This window comes from Chrysochloris asiatica, unplaced genomic scaffold (genome assembly GCF_000296735.1).
Source record: "Chrysochloris asiatica unplaced genomic scaffold, ChrAsi1.0 scaffold00175, whole genome shotgun sequence".
Taxonomy (NCBI): Eukaryota; Metazoa; Chordata; class Mammalia; order Afrosoricida; family Chrysochloridae; genus Chrysochloris; species Chrysochloris asiatica.
In genome coordinates, this window is record NW_006408693.1 from 6,161,356 (window position 1) to 6,180,094 (window position 18,739).

Genomic DNA, 18,739 nt, shown 5'->3' on the forward strand with positions numbered 1-18,739 from the left:
TATAGGGAGAAGGGCATAAGAGGAATGTGGGACCCTATTCAGAGAAGCAATACCAGAGAGGAGGCAGAGATGACAACATGGAGAGATAGAGCAGTTGAGGACTCTAAACTCATGGAAAGAGAAAGACTGTATGCTTGTGACTACTCCAAGCTTACAGAATGTGCCCTTTGGTTGTTTAAATTATTATATATTCCTGAGTGTTTTTGTTTACATCCTCCCCCCCAAAAAAACCCAGAGGCAATAGAAGCAAATACTATTGAATGATGATACTTGGAGCAGGTTGTAATTATTGCAATGAAACTATGAGTGTAAAACCGATGTTCTCCTATGTAAACTACCACTCAATTCACAATAAAAACTTTTTTAAGAGTGTAGATTGTCTACCTATAAATTGTTCTCATTGTCTCTTGCCATCATAGAAACATTATATTCAAGTGCTTCACTCTGGTAGCGTAGTGGTTACGAATTGGGCTGCAAACCACAGGGTGAGAAGTTTGAAACTACCAGAGGCTCTGCAGGAGAAAGATGAGGCTTTCTGCTCCCATAAAGATGTACAGCCTCAGAAACCCTGTACAGGGTCGCTATGTGTTGGAACCGACTAGATGGCACTTAACAACAACAACAAGAGATGGCTTACCTGATGGTAGAGCAGTAGGAGTCATTAATGCTGGCTCTGTGGGAGATATGCCTATAAAGAAATAAAAGTTCTTTTCCTTAGTCTGTATTTGCTTAAAGGGAAATCTATATAGTTGATATGGGGAACTTTGGATTAAAGAGAAGTGCTTTAGGAGAGAGAAAGCAGGAGGGATGCTAGTGGCTAGATTTAAATGATTTAGACAGTAGTTTGGAAGAAATAGCTATGGAAGGGATAGTGAAGAAGACATTGTAAAAGTATATTGTCTATCTGGGGACTCCTGAGCCCATGGACGAGGATATAGGCATGGAGGGCTAGAGCTGATAGTGAAGTGTCCAGCTGATATGAAGTGAGGGGAGATGCACAAGAATACCCAAAGTTTCAGATAGTACCCATTTGACCTAGCTTCAATGGCTTGATGATCAGAACTTGACTAGAGGAAGATAAAAAAATTCTGATAAAGGAAACAAGTGTAAATTGCTACAATTTGATGAACTTGACCTGTACTTATGGATGTAGTAGTTCAAACTACCAACTGAGAGGGAAGGGGTCTTCATATTAATTATCAATCCTATCCCCTCTGTATACAGGGTTGATAGGGATGGGCAACTTAAACATTGGCTACTTAAATGGGAGGGTATAAAGGTACAAAGTGACTGGCTTATAAGTTTTCAAGAGGAGTTTAGTTTCAGAATGTGCGGGGGAAGGTAGAGGCCCCACTGAATAGTTTTTAATCTTGTCTAGATGGGTCTGGTGAAATAGATGGGGATAAGATTCTTATGATTCAATAATGAATAACGATTATTATGACTAATTGCGACTATCACAACTGTAAAGGTTGGACATGTGTAATAAAGGGGGGAGTAGTTAATCTTACATTCCAGGAACAGAGGACCCTAGGACCATATAGGGAGAAGGGCATAAGAGGAATGTGGGACCCTATTCAGAGAAGCAATACCAGAGAGGAGGCAAAGATGACAACATGGAGAGATAGAGCAGTTGAGGACTCTAAACTCATGGAAAGAGAAAGATTGTATACTTGTGACTACTCCAAGCTTACAGAATGTGCCCTTTGGTTGTTTAAATTATTATATATTCCTGAGTGTTTTTGTTTACATCCCCCCCAAAAACAAAACAAAACAAAACAAAACAAAAAAACAGAGGGAATAGAAGCAAATACTATTGAATGATGATGCATGGAGGAGATTGTAATTATTGCAATGAAACTACGAGTGTAAAACCGATGTTCTCCTATGTAAACTACCACTCAATTCACAGTAAAAACTTTTTTAAGAAAGTAGATTGTCTACCTATAAATTGTACTCACTGTCTCTTGCTTCACTTTTCAGTACAGAGGAAGAGAGATTGACACTTACAGTCTCCTGGATAAACACATTTCAGGGTGACTTCATCAAGGATCATATTCTTAGGACAGTAAGGCAAGCATCCTTCAACTCTTTGTTGGAGAAAAAACAAAGGAAAAAACTCAAAGTGAAAAATTTTTAAAGAAAAACCCCAATCCTACATTTAATGTATGTGACTTTAGTTTTATTCTTACTGAAATTAATTTATCTCCCTTGTCAAGCACTGAGTGTTCCATTTGCTACCACTCCACCATAACTCCTCTTAAAAGTAACAAGCTAGTTGATGATAAAATCCTATTATTCATGCTAAGGCAGAGTTAGGAGTTTTGGTGTGGCGCTGTGAGCTAATGCATCAGACTGCAAAGGTGTTTGAACTTCAAGGTCGATGGTTCAAGCTCACCAGCTGCTCCTTGGAAACCCTATACAGGGTCACTATGGGTCAGAATTGACGGCACTTAACAACAACAACAAAAACAAGGCAGAGTTAAACACAGAACATTCAAAACATATGCTTGGGGTATAATAAGGGCATTTAAAAAAAATTAGTGAAGATGCTGAAGAACAATGTACTGGATTTTTATCTATATTTGTTCTGCTTTTTTTTCCACTCTTATATCCCCCCACTTGCAAAAAGATAGGTAGGTTCTCTAAATATCTTGTTGTAAGGATATTTATCAGATTCATGTTGTAGTGCTACAGAATAAGCACTGGACTGCCAACCACAAGGTCAGTGGTTCAAATCCACCAGTCACTCCTCGAAAACCCTATTCAGGGTTGCTGTGAGTCAGAACTGACTCTATGGCACATAACAATGTAGGACAAAAAAAGCATCTTCAGTAGTTCTCCCTGCCTGTTATAAAATCGTAAACTCATTGAAAAGAGGATCAGGGTATAAATCATGGAGGTAAGAGATGACTACAATGATATAAAATAAGAAAAAGTGAGGGACAGAGGATTCAGCTCCAAGAACAGCAAAGACTGTACCCAAATCTGGGGACTGTCTGAAAGAATAAGATTGCATATGAACCTGAGAAGACCAGGTATCAAGATCCAGGTCAGCTGACCTTGGTAAGAAAGTGCAGTTTCTGTATGCAACACACAAGCTAAGCAAGAGTGCGGAATTTGAAGACACCATGGGTTTAAGCACTGTGGGCCAAAGATAGGAGGAACCATTCTCAATACCCTTTCTCCAATAAAATGAAGCCATTAAATAACTGAAACAACTTCTTTCTTTTAGTCTAACTGGGGCTTAGAGTTCCATTTTGGCTGGTTCAAAGGAAGTAAACGCAACATTTTATATATTGAATGAAAACCATTGCCATCAAGCAGATTCCGACTTAGTAACCATATTGTTGTTGTTAAGTGCCATAGAGTCAGTTCTAACCCATAGTGACCCTGTATAGGGTTTCTGAGGAGCAGCTGTGAGCTTGAACTGCCGACCTTGCAGTTCAAATGGCTTTGCAGTCTGGCTCAAAGTGTGGCACTGTGTGTATTTAAAAGTTCTTACATATTACAGAGAATTGATGTAAATATTGTGATGCAAATACATGCTTACCAGCCTTTCATTAACCCACAGTGCTACACCAGGACTCCAGTAACCATATAGGATAGAATAAAACTGTCCCACAGGTTTTCCAAGTGTGGCATTGTAGGATAAGTTGCTGTTGTCGTTGTTGCTGTTGTTAAGTGCCATTGAGTCCGTTTCAACCCATAGCGACCCTGTACAGGGTTTCTGAGCAGTGGCTGGTGAGTTTGAATGGCCAAACTGACTTTGCAGTCCAGTGCATTAACCCACAGCATCATACCAGGACTCCTTACTGAACTGCAAACCACAAGGTCGGCAGTTTAAACCCACCAGTCACTCCTGAGAAACCCTATACAAGGTCACTATGAGTCAGAACTGACTCCGTGACACTTACCAACAACAACATTCACAGAATTGTTACAGAAGCAGATTACTGCATCTTTTTCTTGTGTAGCACCAGGTGTGTTCAAACCTCTAATGACCTTTAGGCAAACAGTCAAGTGCTTACTACTGCATCACCAGAGCTCCTTTCTTCATATAAAACCAACACTAATTATTAGATTCATACATATTACAGAGAATTAATGCAAATATTCTGATGAAAAGACATGCTTACCAGCCTTTCAAACACCCTAGCCAGTTAAAACAATATTGGTGGTGGTGGTTGTGTGGTGTGGAGTCAGTTTCGACTCATAGTGACACTGCACAGGGTTTCTGAGGCTGTAAATCTTTACAGGAACAGAAAGTCTCATCTTTCTCCCATGGAACAGCTGGGTGTTTCAAACTGCTGACCCTGAGGCTCGCAGCCCAACTCATAACCACTATGCTACCAGAACTCCTTAAAAACAATATTAGAATATATTTAAAACATTTTTAGTTGCCTCATTAATAACATAAAGAATTTGAACCACAAATGATCAAGGTTTTTTATTCATTCAAAATGGAAATGAACTATCTTAACACTAAATGTAATTGTTGCCACCAGAGGGCACTTAAATCATGGCAGAAACTACCTGCAACACTTGAAAAGTCAAGAAAGACTCACTTTTCTCTTAGCATAAGACACACTTAGCACCTCTTGGTTGCCTCCTTCAAAAATTATGTCTTTAAGAAACATAAACAGTGTAACTTATATGGTCAATTGTTGCTTACTAAAATTAATTTGAATAACAAAAGCTTAACCAGTTTACAATATATTACTTTTCTACTTGAAATTTGAGAGCATCTGCCTGCAAATCACAAGGTTCACTGTTTGGGCCCTGCCTGCTGCTCCATAGAAGGACGATTTAAAGGCTCAGAAACCCTACACGTGATCACTGTGAGTCAGAACTTACTTGATGGCACTTAACAATAATAACAACTTGAAACTTTATCAAGAAGAGTTAAAAAGAAAAATTATAGTTTTGAAATTGTTGAAAACACTAGGGCTAGTAAGTTATCAGTCAATATTAAGTTTTATGCAAATAAATTATTTTGCAATTTTTTTTAATGCAAATCAAAACCAGAGCCATCCCTCCTGCATTGTTTTCCAAAATACGTTGACTTAATTTCCTTTTAAAATGCCTCCTTTCATAGTTGCATGTACAGGTTCCTTTATCTTGTGCCATACCAGTGGTTATAAATCAGGCTGCAAACCTTAAGATCAGTTGTTTAAAACTACTAGCTGTGCTGCAGGAGAAAGATGAGGCTTTCTGCTCCCATAAAGATTTACAGCCTCGGAAACCCTGTATAGGGCTGCTATGAGTCAGAACCAACTCCATCGCACATAACCACCACCACCACTGCTAATATGGAGTTCTGGTGTGGTGTTACAGTATAATGCCCTGAACCACAAGGTCAGTTTGAGCTACAAGGTCTGTAGTTCAAACCCACCAGCTGTTACTCAGAAACTCTATGGGTTAGAACCGACTCAACGGCACTTAACAACAACAACAACAACAGCTGCCAATATAAAGAGTCCTGGGCAGTGTAGTGGATTACAAACTGGGCTGCTAATTGCAAGGTCAGTAATTCTACTCTACCAGTGGATTCTCTGGAGAAAGATGAGGCTTGCTGCTCCCATAAAGATTTACAGCCTCTGAAACCCTATACAGGGTTACCATGAGTCAGAGAATTGACTCAATAGCATACAACCACCACCACGGCTAGTCTACACAACTTTTAACAGATAAATCTAATGTCTCAGAGACAGACAGTTCTTATAATAGATGCATTATGTAACCGGGATAATTTTACATGTGTGCTCTATAGCAAACTAGTTGATACCTTTTTTCTTAATCTTGTTTTGTGAATTAGGTGAAAGTTTACAGAGCACATAATCAGTTTTGCATTAAAAAAATTGTACACATTTAGCTTCATTTCACTTGCTTCCTGTGTTTCTTGTTTCCCAACCCTCCTCCTTCTTTCCCAACCCTTCTGAACTTTGTCCTTGGGTGAATGCTGCTCTTTGATCCATTCTATAGAGCGCATACCTCACTAGTGTTGTTGGAACAAACTTGCCTGAAAACTGAGTCACAGGGATGAGTTCAGCTCCAGAGCTGAAGGGTGACTAAGGGCCATAATATTAGGGTTCAATCAGCTGATATCCAGCCAGTAAGCCTGCTCTCTTTTTCTGTGATTTTTTTTAGTTTTACTCTCTATTTCCTTCTACTCTATCTAGGCCCTTCTAAGGTGATCACTTTCAGAGCAGTTGGTAGTGGCAGCCAGGTATACAACGACTGATATTTTTGTGGTCTATTAGTCCATTGGACTAACTGTTTCAATGTGTCTTTGATTTTCATCAATCTTCATTCCTCTGGATAAGGAGATACCAATAGCTAAACTTTAGTTGGCCGCTCATGAGCTTTTAAAACTCAAGTTGCAACTCACCAAAGTAGGATATAGAGCTTTCTCTTTGTGGATGTTATGCCAATTGACAATGGTGTCGCCTGAAACTATGGTCCTAAGCCCTCAATCTAGTGATTCATTCACTAAAGATGTATGGTTTATATCTTAAAAGGTTCATAACATTGCTCCGTGTGCTCCACCATATTCATGGTAGTATTTGCAACAAAGGTAAACGTAAAAATATCCTTATAAATTTTTTCATTTTCATTCGATTGTTATATTTTTAACACTTGTTAGTTGTTGTTGAATTCGTGCCGCCTTATAACAACCCCATACGTACAAAGTAGATCTGCTCCACTGGGTTTTCAACACTGTGACCTTAAAAAAAAAAAAAAGATTGCCAGACCTGGTTTTCAAGGTGCCTCTGGGTGAATTAGAACTCCAATCTATCAGCTAATAGTTAGTTGCTTTCTTGTGTCATCCATGGACTCTTTTGTTAAAACACTAGATGTTTATATCTATAATCCTGGCCATGTGCCATGAGTCACAATGCACTTAAATTCAAGTGGTTCTTTCGAGGAGTACCCAAAGCCAAACAAATCATTAAGTCAATACTGTTTCATAGCGACCATAAATTGCTGTTGTTGTTATGTGCTGTGGAGTCGGTTCCGACTCATAGTGACCCTCTACAGGGTTTCTGAGGCTGTAAATCCTCAGGGGAGTAGAAAGCCTCATGTTTCTCCTGTGGAACAGCTGGTAGTTTTGAACTACTAACTGTGAGATTAGCAGCCCAATTTGTAACCACTATGCTACCAGAGCTCCTTAGCGACCATAAATAGGACAGAGTAAAACTGCGTACAGACCACAAATCTTTACAGGAGCAGACAGTCTCATCTTTCTATAGCAGAGCGGCTAGTGGGTTTGAACTTCCAGCCTTTCTTTTAGTAGGCCAATGCTTGGCCCATAGCACCAGCAGGGCTCCTTGGGAAGGGATACGGGGTAGGATAAGTGTCCAGCTTAGTGCTTGGGCTCTCCTCTCAGGACTGCATGTTAGATGAGGAGCAATAGTCAGGTACCTGGGCATAAGAGGAGTAGAAAGAAGATAGAGCTGAAGGTAGAAATGAGAAACAGCTAGGCAGAAGTAAAGTTTCATTCTGAGTATCTCTCTCCTCAGCATCCTGACTATGCTGAAAGAGAAATGTAAGGATATCTATTGACCAATAAGAAGGAGCTCTGGTGGTACAGTGATGAAACACTGGGAAGCTAAGTGAAAGGTTTGCATCAGCTTCTCTGTGGGAGAAAGATGTGGCCATCTGCTTTCATAAAAATTGCTATAGTTGTTGTTCAGTGCCATCTAGTTGGTTCTAACTCATAGCTACCCTGTATCAGGTTTCCAAGGAGTCGCTAGGGGTTTCAATCACTGACCTTTGGTTAGTAGTCCAGGGCTTATCCTACAGCACCAAACTGTTGTTGCTGGTAATTGCCTTCGAGTCACTTCTGACTCATAGTGACCCTGTAAAGTGTTTCTCAGGAGCAGCTATGAGCTTGAACTATCAACATTGTGGTTCAAACTGACCTTGCAGTCCAGCACATTAACCCACAGCACCATACCAGGACTCAGCACCAAATTAGGACTCTGAAAAATGACAGCCTAAGAAACCCTTTGGAGCAGTTCTACTCTGTCCATAGTGTTGCTATGAGTCAGAACTGACTCCATGGTACAAAACACCAATAGTACGATGCAGCCATTGAGTATTTCTGTTCAACCACTTCAGAGATTGGTGAAGCCTTACAAGTAATAAACTAGCCAAATGCCACTTTAAAACATAGCTCAACTTCCTCCACAGGGCCTGAGCCATTCCTTCTATCTCCTTAGTTCTCATTCTCTAGTTCTTCTTTGCCCAAGTGCATTTTCCACTGTTTAGCCTCCTAACCGAGTCGTGGTATGATGCTGTAGGATAAGCATTGGACTGCTAACCTCAAGGTCAGTTGTTCAAACCCTCCAGCCACTCCTCAGAAACCCTATGCACTTAACAACAATAATTGCTGAGGTCAAATGTTTGAGACTTTATCTTCTTTTTCTCTCATTAAATCTATGTACTATGACATTGCTTGAAATATATTCAGAATCTGTTCACTTCTCACCAATAACAATTTAGTCAAACCTTTATCTTTTATCCACTTTATTGACCATATCTGTCCTTGTCCTTCCATTCCCCAAGAGTACACTCTCAATCTGGCTGAAGGACCCTTTTAAAACATCAATCAGACCATACTGCTCCTCTGCCCCCCAAACACCAGGGATTTCCTGTCTTACTCACAGTAGAAGCAAGTCCTCACATTATGGTACAAGGCCCTACATGGTTTGCCCACAACTATGATTCTTTGAAGGAGCCCTGGTGGTACAGCTATCCTGACTCAACTCAGTGGTACACAACCACCACCATATAGCATGCATAATTTTTTCTTGAGAGTGGTTGTTTTAAATCTAAAAAGAGTATCTACTAATTCTGGGTTTTCTCATCTAATGATAAACATTACTTACGGTGGAAGAAATGTGCATGCTAGTGCTTCAGGGTCACTACACGTTTTAAAACAGGGAGTGGCACAGGGTTCGTATCTCCATTCACACATCCTCCTGTAAGGAACAGCTGCCTGAATTTCTGGGGAAAATAATTAAGTTTAGATCAAATACAGCGGCAATACATACATTGAAAAAGAGTGATTTACGATATGAAATGTCCTAGGGCTTTCCCTTTTTTGAGTATGACTATGGGGAAAAAAAGGTTTTAATTGCTTGTTGACCAAAGCATTTGATGCCAGACTGACTATTAAATATATTTGCTATAATCCCATTTCATAAATGAACAGATTGAGGCTCAAAACAGTCAAGTAACTTGCCAAGTTCAAACCATTACAAATAAGATGAGACCAAATACATATTTCCTGATTTCAATTAAAGAAAGAACAGTCTTTGTTTTTATAATAGAATTTAGCACATTCCATTAAGTATGATAGGATTTATCCAATGACATAAAAATAAATTAATGAATTTAAACAAAAACTATTTACAATGATAAAACCTCCTTTGGTGAAGTGTTCACTCCTGGAAACTTTGTTAATATTCTGTTCTCCCACACCACTTTAGATAGTGACTCTAATTCCAAAGTATGGGGAGGAATGTACAACACTTAGGATAGACCACTAGTTTTTCCTAAATTCAGGAAGCCCACTGATACCAATTTGATGATGCCATCTAGTTCTAATGGAACAAATTTCTAGAATAAAGGGGAAAGAGTCTTGTGAAGTTCAACTGTAAGAAAAATACTGTAAGCAAAGATCAAGTATAAGTAAAAATATCACATCCCCTCCATAGAATAATGTATAGAACATGTCAGTGACTCTTCCTTAAGATCTTAAGAATCTAGTCAATAGACAAATATTTGAAGTTCAACTTGATTTTCTAAAATCTAAAGACTAGCAAGAATTACAGAAATATATTTCCAATGGAAAAGGCAAATGATTAGCTCTCTTAGACTGCTTTAAGAAAGCTGGTTAGGATGGAAGACTTCACTTGGGAAAGTCAAGACCGGTATCAAATTCCTATGTTTAGGAAATAAAACATGACTTTTAACCATTGGATAAAACAGTGGGGATTACTTTCTGAAATTCTGCAAATTCGGTAGCTAAAGACCTCCTAGGCGCTCTAGAAATAAGAGAAACCTTCTGCTGAATTAAAAATATCTTCCAGAAATCAGTGGGAAAAAAAGACAGCAACAAACATGTTATCCTTATAATTAGAAATCATGTAATTCAGAAATTATTTCCTAGGAATAAAAAAATACATACAAATACTAGAAAACCAGAATATATGAGTACATTCTGTTTCCGAAGTCAAGAAAGTACTGAAATAAATCCCATTGAGGTAATAATAACAAGTAGCATAATGGTTACGAGTTAGGTTGCCAATCTCAAGGTCAGCAGTTCGAAACTACCAGCAGTTCCCTGGAAGAAAGATGAGACGTTCTGCTCTGGAAAAGATTTACAGCCTCAGAAACCCTGTGCAGGGCCACTATGAGTCAGAATCGACTCCACGGCACTAAACAACAACAATATTATTATTTAGGACCGTTATAAGCAATTGGAGACCCGGTGCAGTGCTGTAGGATAAGAACTAGACTGCTAACCACAAAGTATTGTTTTACACCCACCAGCCACTTACGCAGAAACCCTATACAGGGTCGCTGTGAATCCCAACTAACAACAGCAGAAGCAATCAGAGCCTATTTCCTCATGTGTGAAAGGAGGAATTGACATTATTTGCATGTTACAGTATTTATGAGGATTAGAGCTGCCATACAGATTAAATGAGAATCTTTAGTGGAAAGGCTGAGAGTCTGCATTCATAAAAGACTCCAGGTGATTCGTATATACAGCACTTTTCAGAGCTACTGATAGAATGTAACAAGGACACTGTAGGTGCTCAAAAAATAATGATTAGTAGTAAAATTAAATTATTAATGGGTCTTTCCAATTGTTGTTATTAATTGCCGTAGAGTAGGTTTAAACCCGAAGCTCTGGGAGCATAGTGGTTACGAATTGGACTGCTAATCTCACAGTCAGCAGTTCTAGACTACCAGCTAGCTGTCTGCCTCCGTAAAGGTTTACAGCCTCGGAAACCCTCGCTATGAGTCATAACAGATTCCACAGCACATAGCAACAATAACAAGGTTCCAACCCATGGTAGCTCTGTATAGGGTTTCCAAGGAGCGGCAGGTGAGCCTGAACTTCCGACTTGCCTTTAAAATCCACTTTTCAGTCCAGTGCATGAACCCACAGCACCACATCACAAAAGGAGAATTTTCTATTTCAAAGAAAAAAAAAAGTGTTCTTTTGGGAGAATGGATTTAAATACTAAAATTTGCTAAAGATTTTGCCATTATGTAAATTCTTTATTTGTTGGAGGTGGCTGTTTGTTTGCTTTGGAGATCTTGAAAAACTTACCTTCTATGCTGAAACTACTTGAATGTTTAAATTCTTCAGAGTCATCAAATTTTGATGCTTTGACACCAGAATCTGTGAATGCGATGAAAAAGCCTTTCTTGCTGTATAATTCAAATGTACTGTAGCCAGGAATCCAGAGACCCTGATGGTGGAAAAATGTGGCTCTCCGATGAAAGGCGGAATTCGCCTCCCACAGCTTTAAACTAAGACTGTCATTGTCATGAACATAGAGGAAGTAGTTTGGTCTTTCAGCAGATTCCAAGGAAACAACTGCCAATGCTGTAAAACACAAGCAATAGGAGTGACAACAGCTTGGGGCTCCCAGGATAAGACAGATCATGGGCACTGACATTCAAAACTATAGTCATAAAGTCAACAAAACTGTACCTCATAAACCAAACACAGTTAATGCTAACAATAAAATTTCAAAGCTCAATTATTAGATGGTTAAAAGAAAAAGTAATATTTTAAATGCAGCGAAACATAGTATTGGTGTGTTTTATTTTTTCAATAATCTCTTATGTCCCTGGGGAATAAAAGTATCAAAGTATGGCCCCAGAATGTACAAATCACACAAGAAACTGAATGAATAATTGAATACACATTTGTATTTATAAGCTTTAAGATTTTTAAATGTATAAAATTAGCAAATAGTTTAACTGATAGAGAAGACAATATAGAAAAATATCAGTTTAGATGTGCAACTACATTTTAATATCACTGAGTTCTCAATACACAAATGTTCTTGCAAGTGATTTTGCTGCATTCAGAACAATCTACTCAAAATTACTATTGCACAATAAATGATCAAATGGTTAATTAATAATTAGGTTTTACAAAGATTTGGAGAAGGGTCAGCCTTCTTGGATCTGTTCTTTGAAAGTTCTCCTTATATCTGTAAAATCTATATCAGGAAAATTCTTAAATTGAAGTTTAAATTTTCTTTGTTATTTTAATTAAACACCATTAGGTCTTTCCTGGTAAAAACACTAATTATTCTAAGTCATAAAATCAAGAGCCCTCTAAAATTCAATGTCTCATTCCATGGCATTTACTATATTCTAAAATTGGCAAGTTTCTCTGCTGAACACTGAGTGATCCAAAAAAAGAGCAAACGAATTTTGATGAGAGAAAACAATAAATGATGTACATAGCATATAAATTAGAACTCAAATTATGATAAATGTTTTTCATAGATTAATAAGAAAGAACTTATTTTAACTGAGAATCAGAGTATTATTCAGAATCTGAACTCTAAACTGGATTCATTCATTCAATAAATATTTACTAAGCTTATACAACATGTAAACACTGTTTTAGATCGGGGTGATATGTCAACAATGTAGTCTGAGCATAAATGGATCCAAAGGAGACACTAACCAATGGAAACAAATGCCAAGTGGACACAACACATACAACTAACTGAAGGCCCAGGATCTAAGCCCCTAAGACAATCAGAGAACTAGGCCAAACAAGGTCATATAATAAAACAAATCACCTCAGTGACTGTCTAAACTCTAATTTATGCTCTTAATAGCTAACTTCTTAGATACTCCAACACAATTTGTTTCTTTTTACTTTAATTTGGCTTTTAAGTCTTGCAGATATTACTTATTGTTCAGTAGGTTATTTTTCAAAAAATTTCTAATTAATTTCTGGTATTAACACCATAAAAGTTTAAGCTTTGCTTTGTTAGGACCAAGAACTCAATCAAACAAGCTAGCAAGCAAAATTGTTTCATTTGCTCATTACAAGTTGTGAATGCGTCTTTCTACAATCCTGATGCCACATTCTTCCTATAGTTCAGCTTCTTGGGTGATTTGCTCAGTACAGACTGAATAAGTATAGTGAAAGGATACAACCCTGGCACACACTTTCCCTGATTTTAAAGCACACATTATCCCCATTGTCCTATTCTCACGACTGCCTCTTGGTCTGTGTACAGCTTCTGCATGAGCAAAATTAAGTGTTCTGAATTTCCAATGTTATCATAATTTTTATGATTCTATCAGTTGAATGTCTATGCATAATAATAAAAAACCCACAGTTATTTCTTGTGTTCTCTGCTTTCACCCAAGATCCATCTGATATCAGCAGTGATTATTCCTCATTCCACTTCCTCTTCTGACTCACACTTGAATTTCTAGCAGTTCCTTATCAGTGCAATCATTTTTAAATTATTTTCAGAAAAATCTTACTTGTGTATTGTATATTCTTTACATTGTTTTTTTTATGTTTTCTGTGTCATTCAATTTTTGTCCACATAATCCTTCAACATTACAACTCACAGTTTGAATATTTTCTTCAATTCTTTCATGTAATTTAAGTCTGATCCCTTAATATCATCCCACAACTCATCTGGTCTTTGGCCATGCATGATATTAATAATATTGTTCAATAAATTCTGTATTCTGTTGAATCTTTTTTTTGAATGGACACAAATATGGATCTCTTTCATATGGTTAGTCAGATCATTATCTTCCAAATTTTTGGCAAAGATGTGTACTTCCAACATTGCATCTGTTGAAACATCTTAATTGATACTTCATGAATTCTTGAAGTTTTGTTGTTCTTTTTTTCCACCAATTCCTTCAGCACAGTGTGGACTGTAGTTGTTTTGAATCGAGCTGCTAATCTCACGGTCAACAGTTTGAAACTACCAGCTGTTTCGCAGGAGAAAGATGAGGCTTTCTGCTCCTGTGAATATTTACAGCCTCAGAAACCCTGTACAGGGTCACTATAAGTCAGAACCGACTCCATGGCACATAACACAACAACAAACCTCCTGAAATAATTGAGGGTCAATCAATTATTTTTGTTACAGTGATTGTGTATTAATTTCATCTTTTTTTTATGTTTCCTGTGTCATTCATTTTTGCCCAAATAATCCTTCAATGTTAAAACTCACAGTTTGAATATTTTCTTCAGTTCTTCACATAATTTAAGTTTGATCCCTTGATGTCATCCCATAATTCATCTGATCATTAGCATTGAATGTGTTAAATCTGTTCTTGAGATGGTCTGTAAATTCAGGTGGGATATACTCTAGGTTATACAGAAAGAGCTGAAAGCATACAGTGACAGAGAACTTCCAGAGGTCCAAGCTGGATTCAGAAGAGGCCGTGGAATGAGGGATATCATTGCTGATGTCGGGTGGATCTTGGCTGAAATCAAAGAATATCAGAAAGATGTTTACCTGTGCTTTATTGATTATGCAAAGGCTTTTGATTGTGTGGATTATGACAAGCTATGGACAACATTGAGAAGTATGAGTATTCCGGAACACTTAATTGTACTCATGAGGAATCTGTACATGGACCAAGAGGCAGTTGTTTGAACAGAACGTGGTAACACTGAATGTTTTAAAAGTAAGAAAGGTGTGTGACAAGATTGTATTCTTTCACCATACTTATTCAACCTGTATGCTGAGCAAATAATCTGAGAAGTTGGGTTCTATGAAGCAAAATGTGGCATCAGGATTGGAAGAAGACTCATTAACAACCTGCAATATGCAGATGATACAACCTTGCTTGCTGAAAGTGAAGAGGACTTAAAATATTTACTGATGAAGATCAAAGAGCACAGCCTTCAGTATGGATTGCATCTCAATGTATATAAAACAAAAATCCTCACCACTGGACAATAAACAACATTCTTATCAATGGAGAAAGCATTGAAGTTGTCAAGGACTTCGTTCTTCTTGGATCAACTGTCAACACTCATGGAAGCAGCAGTCAAGAAATCAAATGACGTATTGCATTGGGCAAATCTACTGCACAAGACCTTTTTAAAGTGTTGAAGAGCAAAGATATCAGCTTGAGGACTAAGATGAGACTGACCCAAGCCATGGTATTTTCAATAACCTCATATGCTTATGAAAGCTGGACAGTGAATAAGAAAGACCATAGAAGAATTGATGCTTTTGATTTATGGTGCTGGAGGAGAATACTGAAAGTGCCATGAGCTGCCAAAAGAACTAATAGATCTGTGTTGAAAGAAGTGCAGCCAGAGTGCTCCTTGGAGACCAAGATGGCCAAACTTCGTCTCTCATACTTTGGACATAATGTCAGGAGGGACCACTCGCTGGAGAAGGACATCATGTTTGGTAAGGTGGAGGGTAAGAAAAAAAGGAAGACCCCTAGTGAGATGGAGTGGCCAAGTGGCAGCATCGATGGATTCAAGTGTGGCAACAGTAGTGAGGTTGGCCCAGGATCAGGCAGTGTTTCATTCTGCTGTGCATAAGGTCGCTATGGGTCAGTACCGACTCAATGGCACCAAACAACAACAACAAGTACTACATATGTGGTCAACCATGAAATCAAAACGTCAGTATTTACTCAAGAACAAAGTTAAAAATTGTTGGGAAAGGAGGAATGGAAACAAGAAACACAGGAAGTGGAGATGTGACATTGAGGAAATTACCATCACTGAGAAGAAAAGAAGTGTATGTTTTGTTGAACTGAAGATTGAAGATCTACTGTGTGGATCATCAATCCACAGTAAGAAGTCTTAAAAAATAGCATAGTGGCTATGAATCAGGCTGCGAACTGCAAGGTCAGCAGTTTGAAACTACCAGCTGTTGCTCAGGAGAAAGATGAGGCTCTCTGCTCCCGTAAAGATTTACAGCCTTGGAAACCCTGTACAGGGTCACCATGGGTTGGAACAGACTCGATGGCACTCAACAACAACAACAATAGGCGTCCTGGTGTGGCACACAGTATAAGCACTGGACTGCAGGTCGATTTGAACCACAAAGTTGTCAGTTCAAACTCACCAGCTAAAAAAGGTCACTATGAGTCAGAAATGACTCAACAGCATTTACAAATAAGGTAGTTTGTGTGTTGACTTTCTGGGGTGCCAAATAATGATAACATCTGCATATTATGAGAGTGTTTGAAAAAGTTAGCCAAAGCTTTAGCAGAAAAACACCTGGGAAAGCTTCTCCAGAGTCCTTCCTCACCATGACAATGTTCCTCCTCATTCTTCTCATCAAACAAGGGCAATTTTGCAATAATTTCAATGCAAAATCATTAGGCATCCATCTTACATTTCTGGTTTGGATCCTTATAACTTCCTTTTAACTCCTAATTTTAAAAAATGCTGAAAGGGTACCCATTTCTCTTTAGTTAATATTTTTAAAAAGATTGCATTGACATGGTTAAAATTCCAGGCCCTTTGGTTCATTAGGAATAGACTAAATCATTGGTACTGCTTACAAAATTGTCTTCACCTTGATGGCGCTTATATTGAGAAAAAAATTTATATGTTTCAGTTTTATCTTTTAATTTTTTCACAAACTTTTGAAATCCCTTCTTAGTCACTGTTTATGTTATTCAACCAGATATTTACAATAAATAAGTTGGTGGTCTTGTAAAGTTCCATCATGTGCTCGCCAGTGTTTCTATCACTAAGGCCTTATTTACCAACTATTGATTCTTCTTTGTTTTCAACTTTTGCATTTCAATCACCAATAATTATCAATGCATCTTGACTGAATGTTTGATCAATTTCAGACTGTGGAAGTTGGTAATATTCTTCAATATTGTCATCTTTGGCATTAATGGTTGCTATGTAAATTTGAGTGATAGTCATATTAACTGGTGTTGCCCGTAGGAGTATGGATGTTAACCTATCATTGACAGCACTGTATTTCAAAATAAACTTTGAAATACTCTTTTTGATGATAAATTTACTGCATTCTTCTTCAATTTGTCATTCCTGGCATACTAGACCATATGATTAATTCAAAATGACCACTGCCGATTTATTTCACCCTCATTATTGTCTTTATATACTTTCAGGGCAAGAAAATTCCATGAAGATATTAGACCCCTCCAACTAATTTTTATTAACTATATGAAAAATGCAAATGAAAAGCTAATTTCTTATTTTCAATTGTAAATTATACTTACATGATGGCTTCTCTTTGAAAAGACCTGGAGTGATCATAAAATGAAAAAATAAATTGTCATGAATGCCATTTCTTGGAAAAGAGAAAATACTTCTACTGCTCATATTGGCTCCCAGAAGAAGGCCACTCTGCCCATAACTTGCCAGCAAATATGGTCCTTCTCCAAGTCCTAGTTAAAAGCAAATAAGAAAATTAAAAGTAGGCATAAGATTTTAAAATTTCAATGAAACAGATTTCAATAACTAAAAAATGTTCCAAAAAAAAGCCATTAGAAATATATCACTTATAACATACTGAATTCTTTATTAAAAATTACAATAATTTTGAGTTTATATATTTGTAGGATAAGCACTCTATCTCAAGGTCAGTTTGATCCGCAAGGTCGGTAGTTCAAACTCATCAGCCGCTCCTTGGAAACCCTATAAATTGTCGTTATGAGTCAGAACTGACTCCAAAGCACTTAACAACAACAGCAACAATACCCTACATGGAGTCCAGTTGTGGTGCTATAGTATAATGCATTAGACCACAAGGTCAGTTTGAACAGTTAGTTCAGCATTTTTAAACCTACCAGACGCTCCTAGGAAACCCAAAACAGTGTCTCTATGAGTTCCAACAGACTCAATGACACTTAACAACGACAACAAAATTATATAGGTAGAGTCCTTGTGTGGTGCTGTAGATAGGCACTAGACTACTATTTGGTGGTTCAAATCAACCAACCACTCTTCAGAATCCCTCTATAGGGTCCCTATGAGTTGGAACTGACACAACACCACTAAACAACAACAATTGCATATTATGTATTAATGTATATTAATGGATAAAAGGTTGATTTAAGCTTTCTGGACTTCAAAGTTTATCACCTATAGGAAGAAATTTGCCTAGATTACTTTCCATCTTTAACATTCCAAGATTCTAATCTAGCCTCAATAATCATAAATTTAGCTCTATCAATGAAAAGGTATTTAGATCATTTTTCTAAGAATCATTTCTCCTTATTAGGTTGCATAGCATTAAAACAGAATTTACAGACATGATATATAAATATTTCTTCATTGTGTGAATCATTAAAGCTCACCAGTGAGTTATGTGTAGACAAAAAATAGTAATAAGAGGAAGACTCTTGAGAGAAATCAAAGACCTTTTTACTTACACTGCTTGCGTAAAGAATTACAGCCTCGGAAACCCTGTACCGGGTCGTTATGAGTCAGAACCGACTCCACGGCCCATTACCACCACCATAGTTCCCCAAGCACTTAAATGTTTACATATAAAGCAGAAACCTGTTACTATAACAAAAAAGCTAGTAGAACCAAATCTGAAACGCTACTGAATTAAGATAATTCTTCTGTCAACTCCATCTTTTAAATTATGTAAATGATAATTAAATTTGTCATACTCCAAAAACAAGTTTTAGGAGCTAGATTTTATGACAAAGCTAATTTACTTTCAGCTTAATCTTGATGTCACTT

At 37.6% G+C, this 18,739-nt stretch overlaps 1 protein-coding gene across 1 annotated transcript in view; it reads right to left on the bottom strand.

Moving 5' to 3' along the window:
- Positions 1 to 18,739, bottom strand: part of OTOGL (otogelin-like) — a 233,420-nt gene that overhangs the window by 77,949 nt on the left and 136,732 nt on the right. Inside the window, exons 28-32 of the mRNA XM_006871844.1 lie at positions 17,266 to 17,433; positions 11,354 to 11,632; positions 8,895 to 9,012; positions 2,005 to 2,090; positions 638 to 688 (exon numbers count right to left, since the gene is read on the bottom strand). Of these exons, the coding sequence (XP_006871906.1) occupies positions 638 to 688; positions 2,005 to 2,090; positions 8,895 to 9,012; positions 11,354 to 11,632; positions 17,266 to 17,433 (702 nt within the window). The remainder of the gene's footprint in view (positions 1 to 637; positions 689 to 2,004; positions 2,091 to 8,894; positions 9,013 to 11,353; positions 11,633 to 17,265; positions 17,434 to 18,739) is intronic.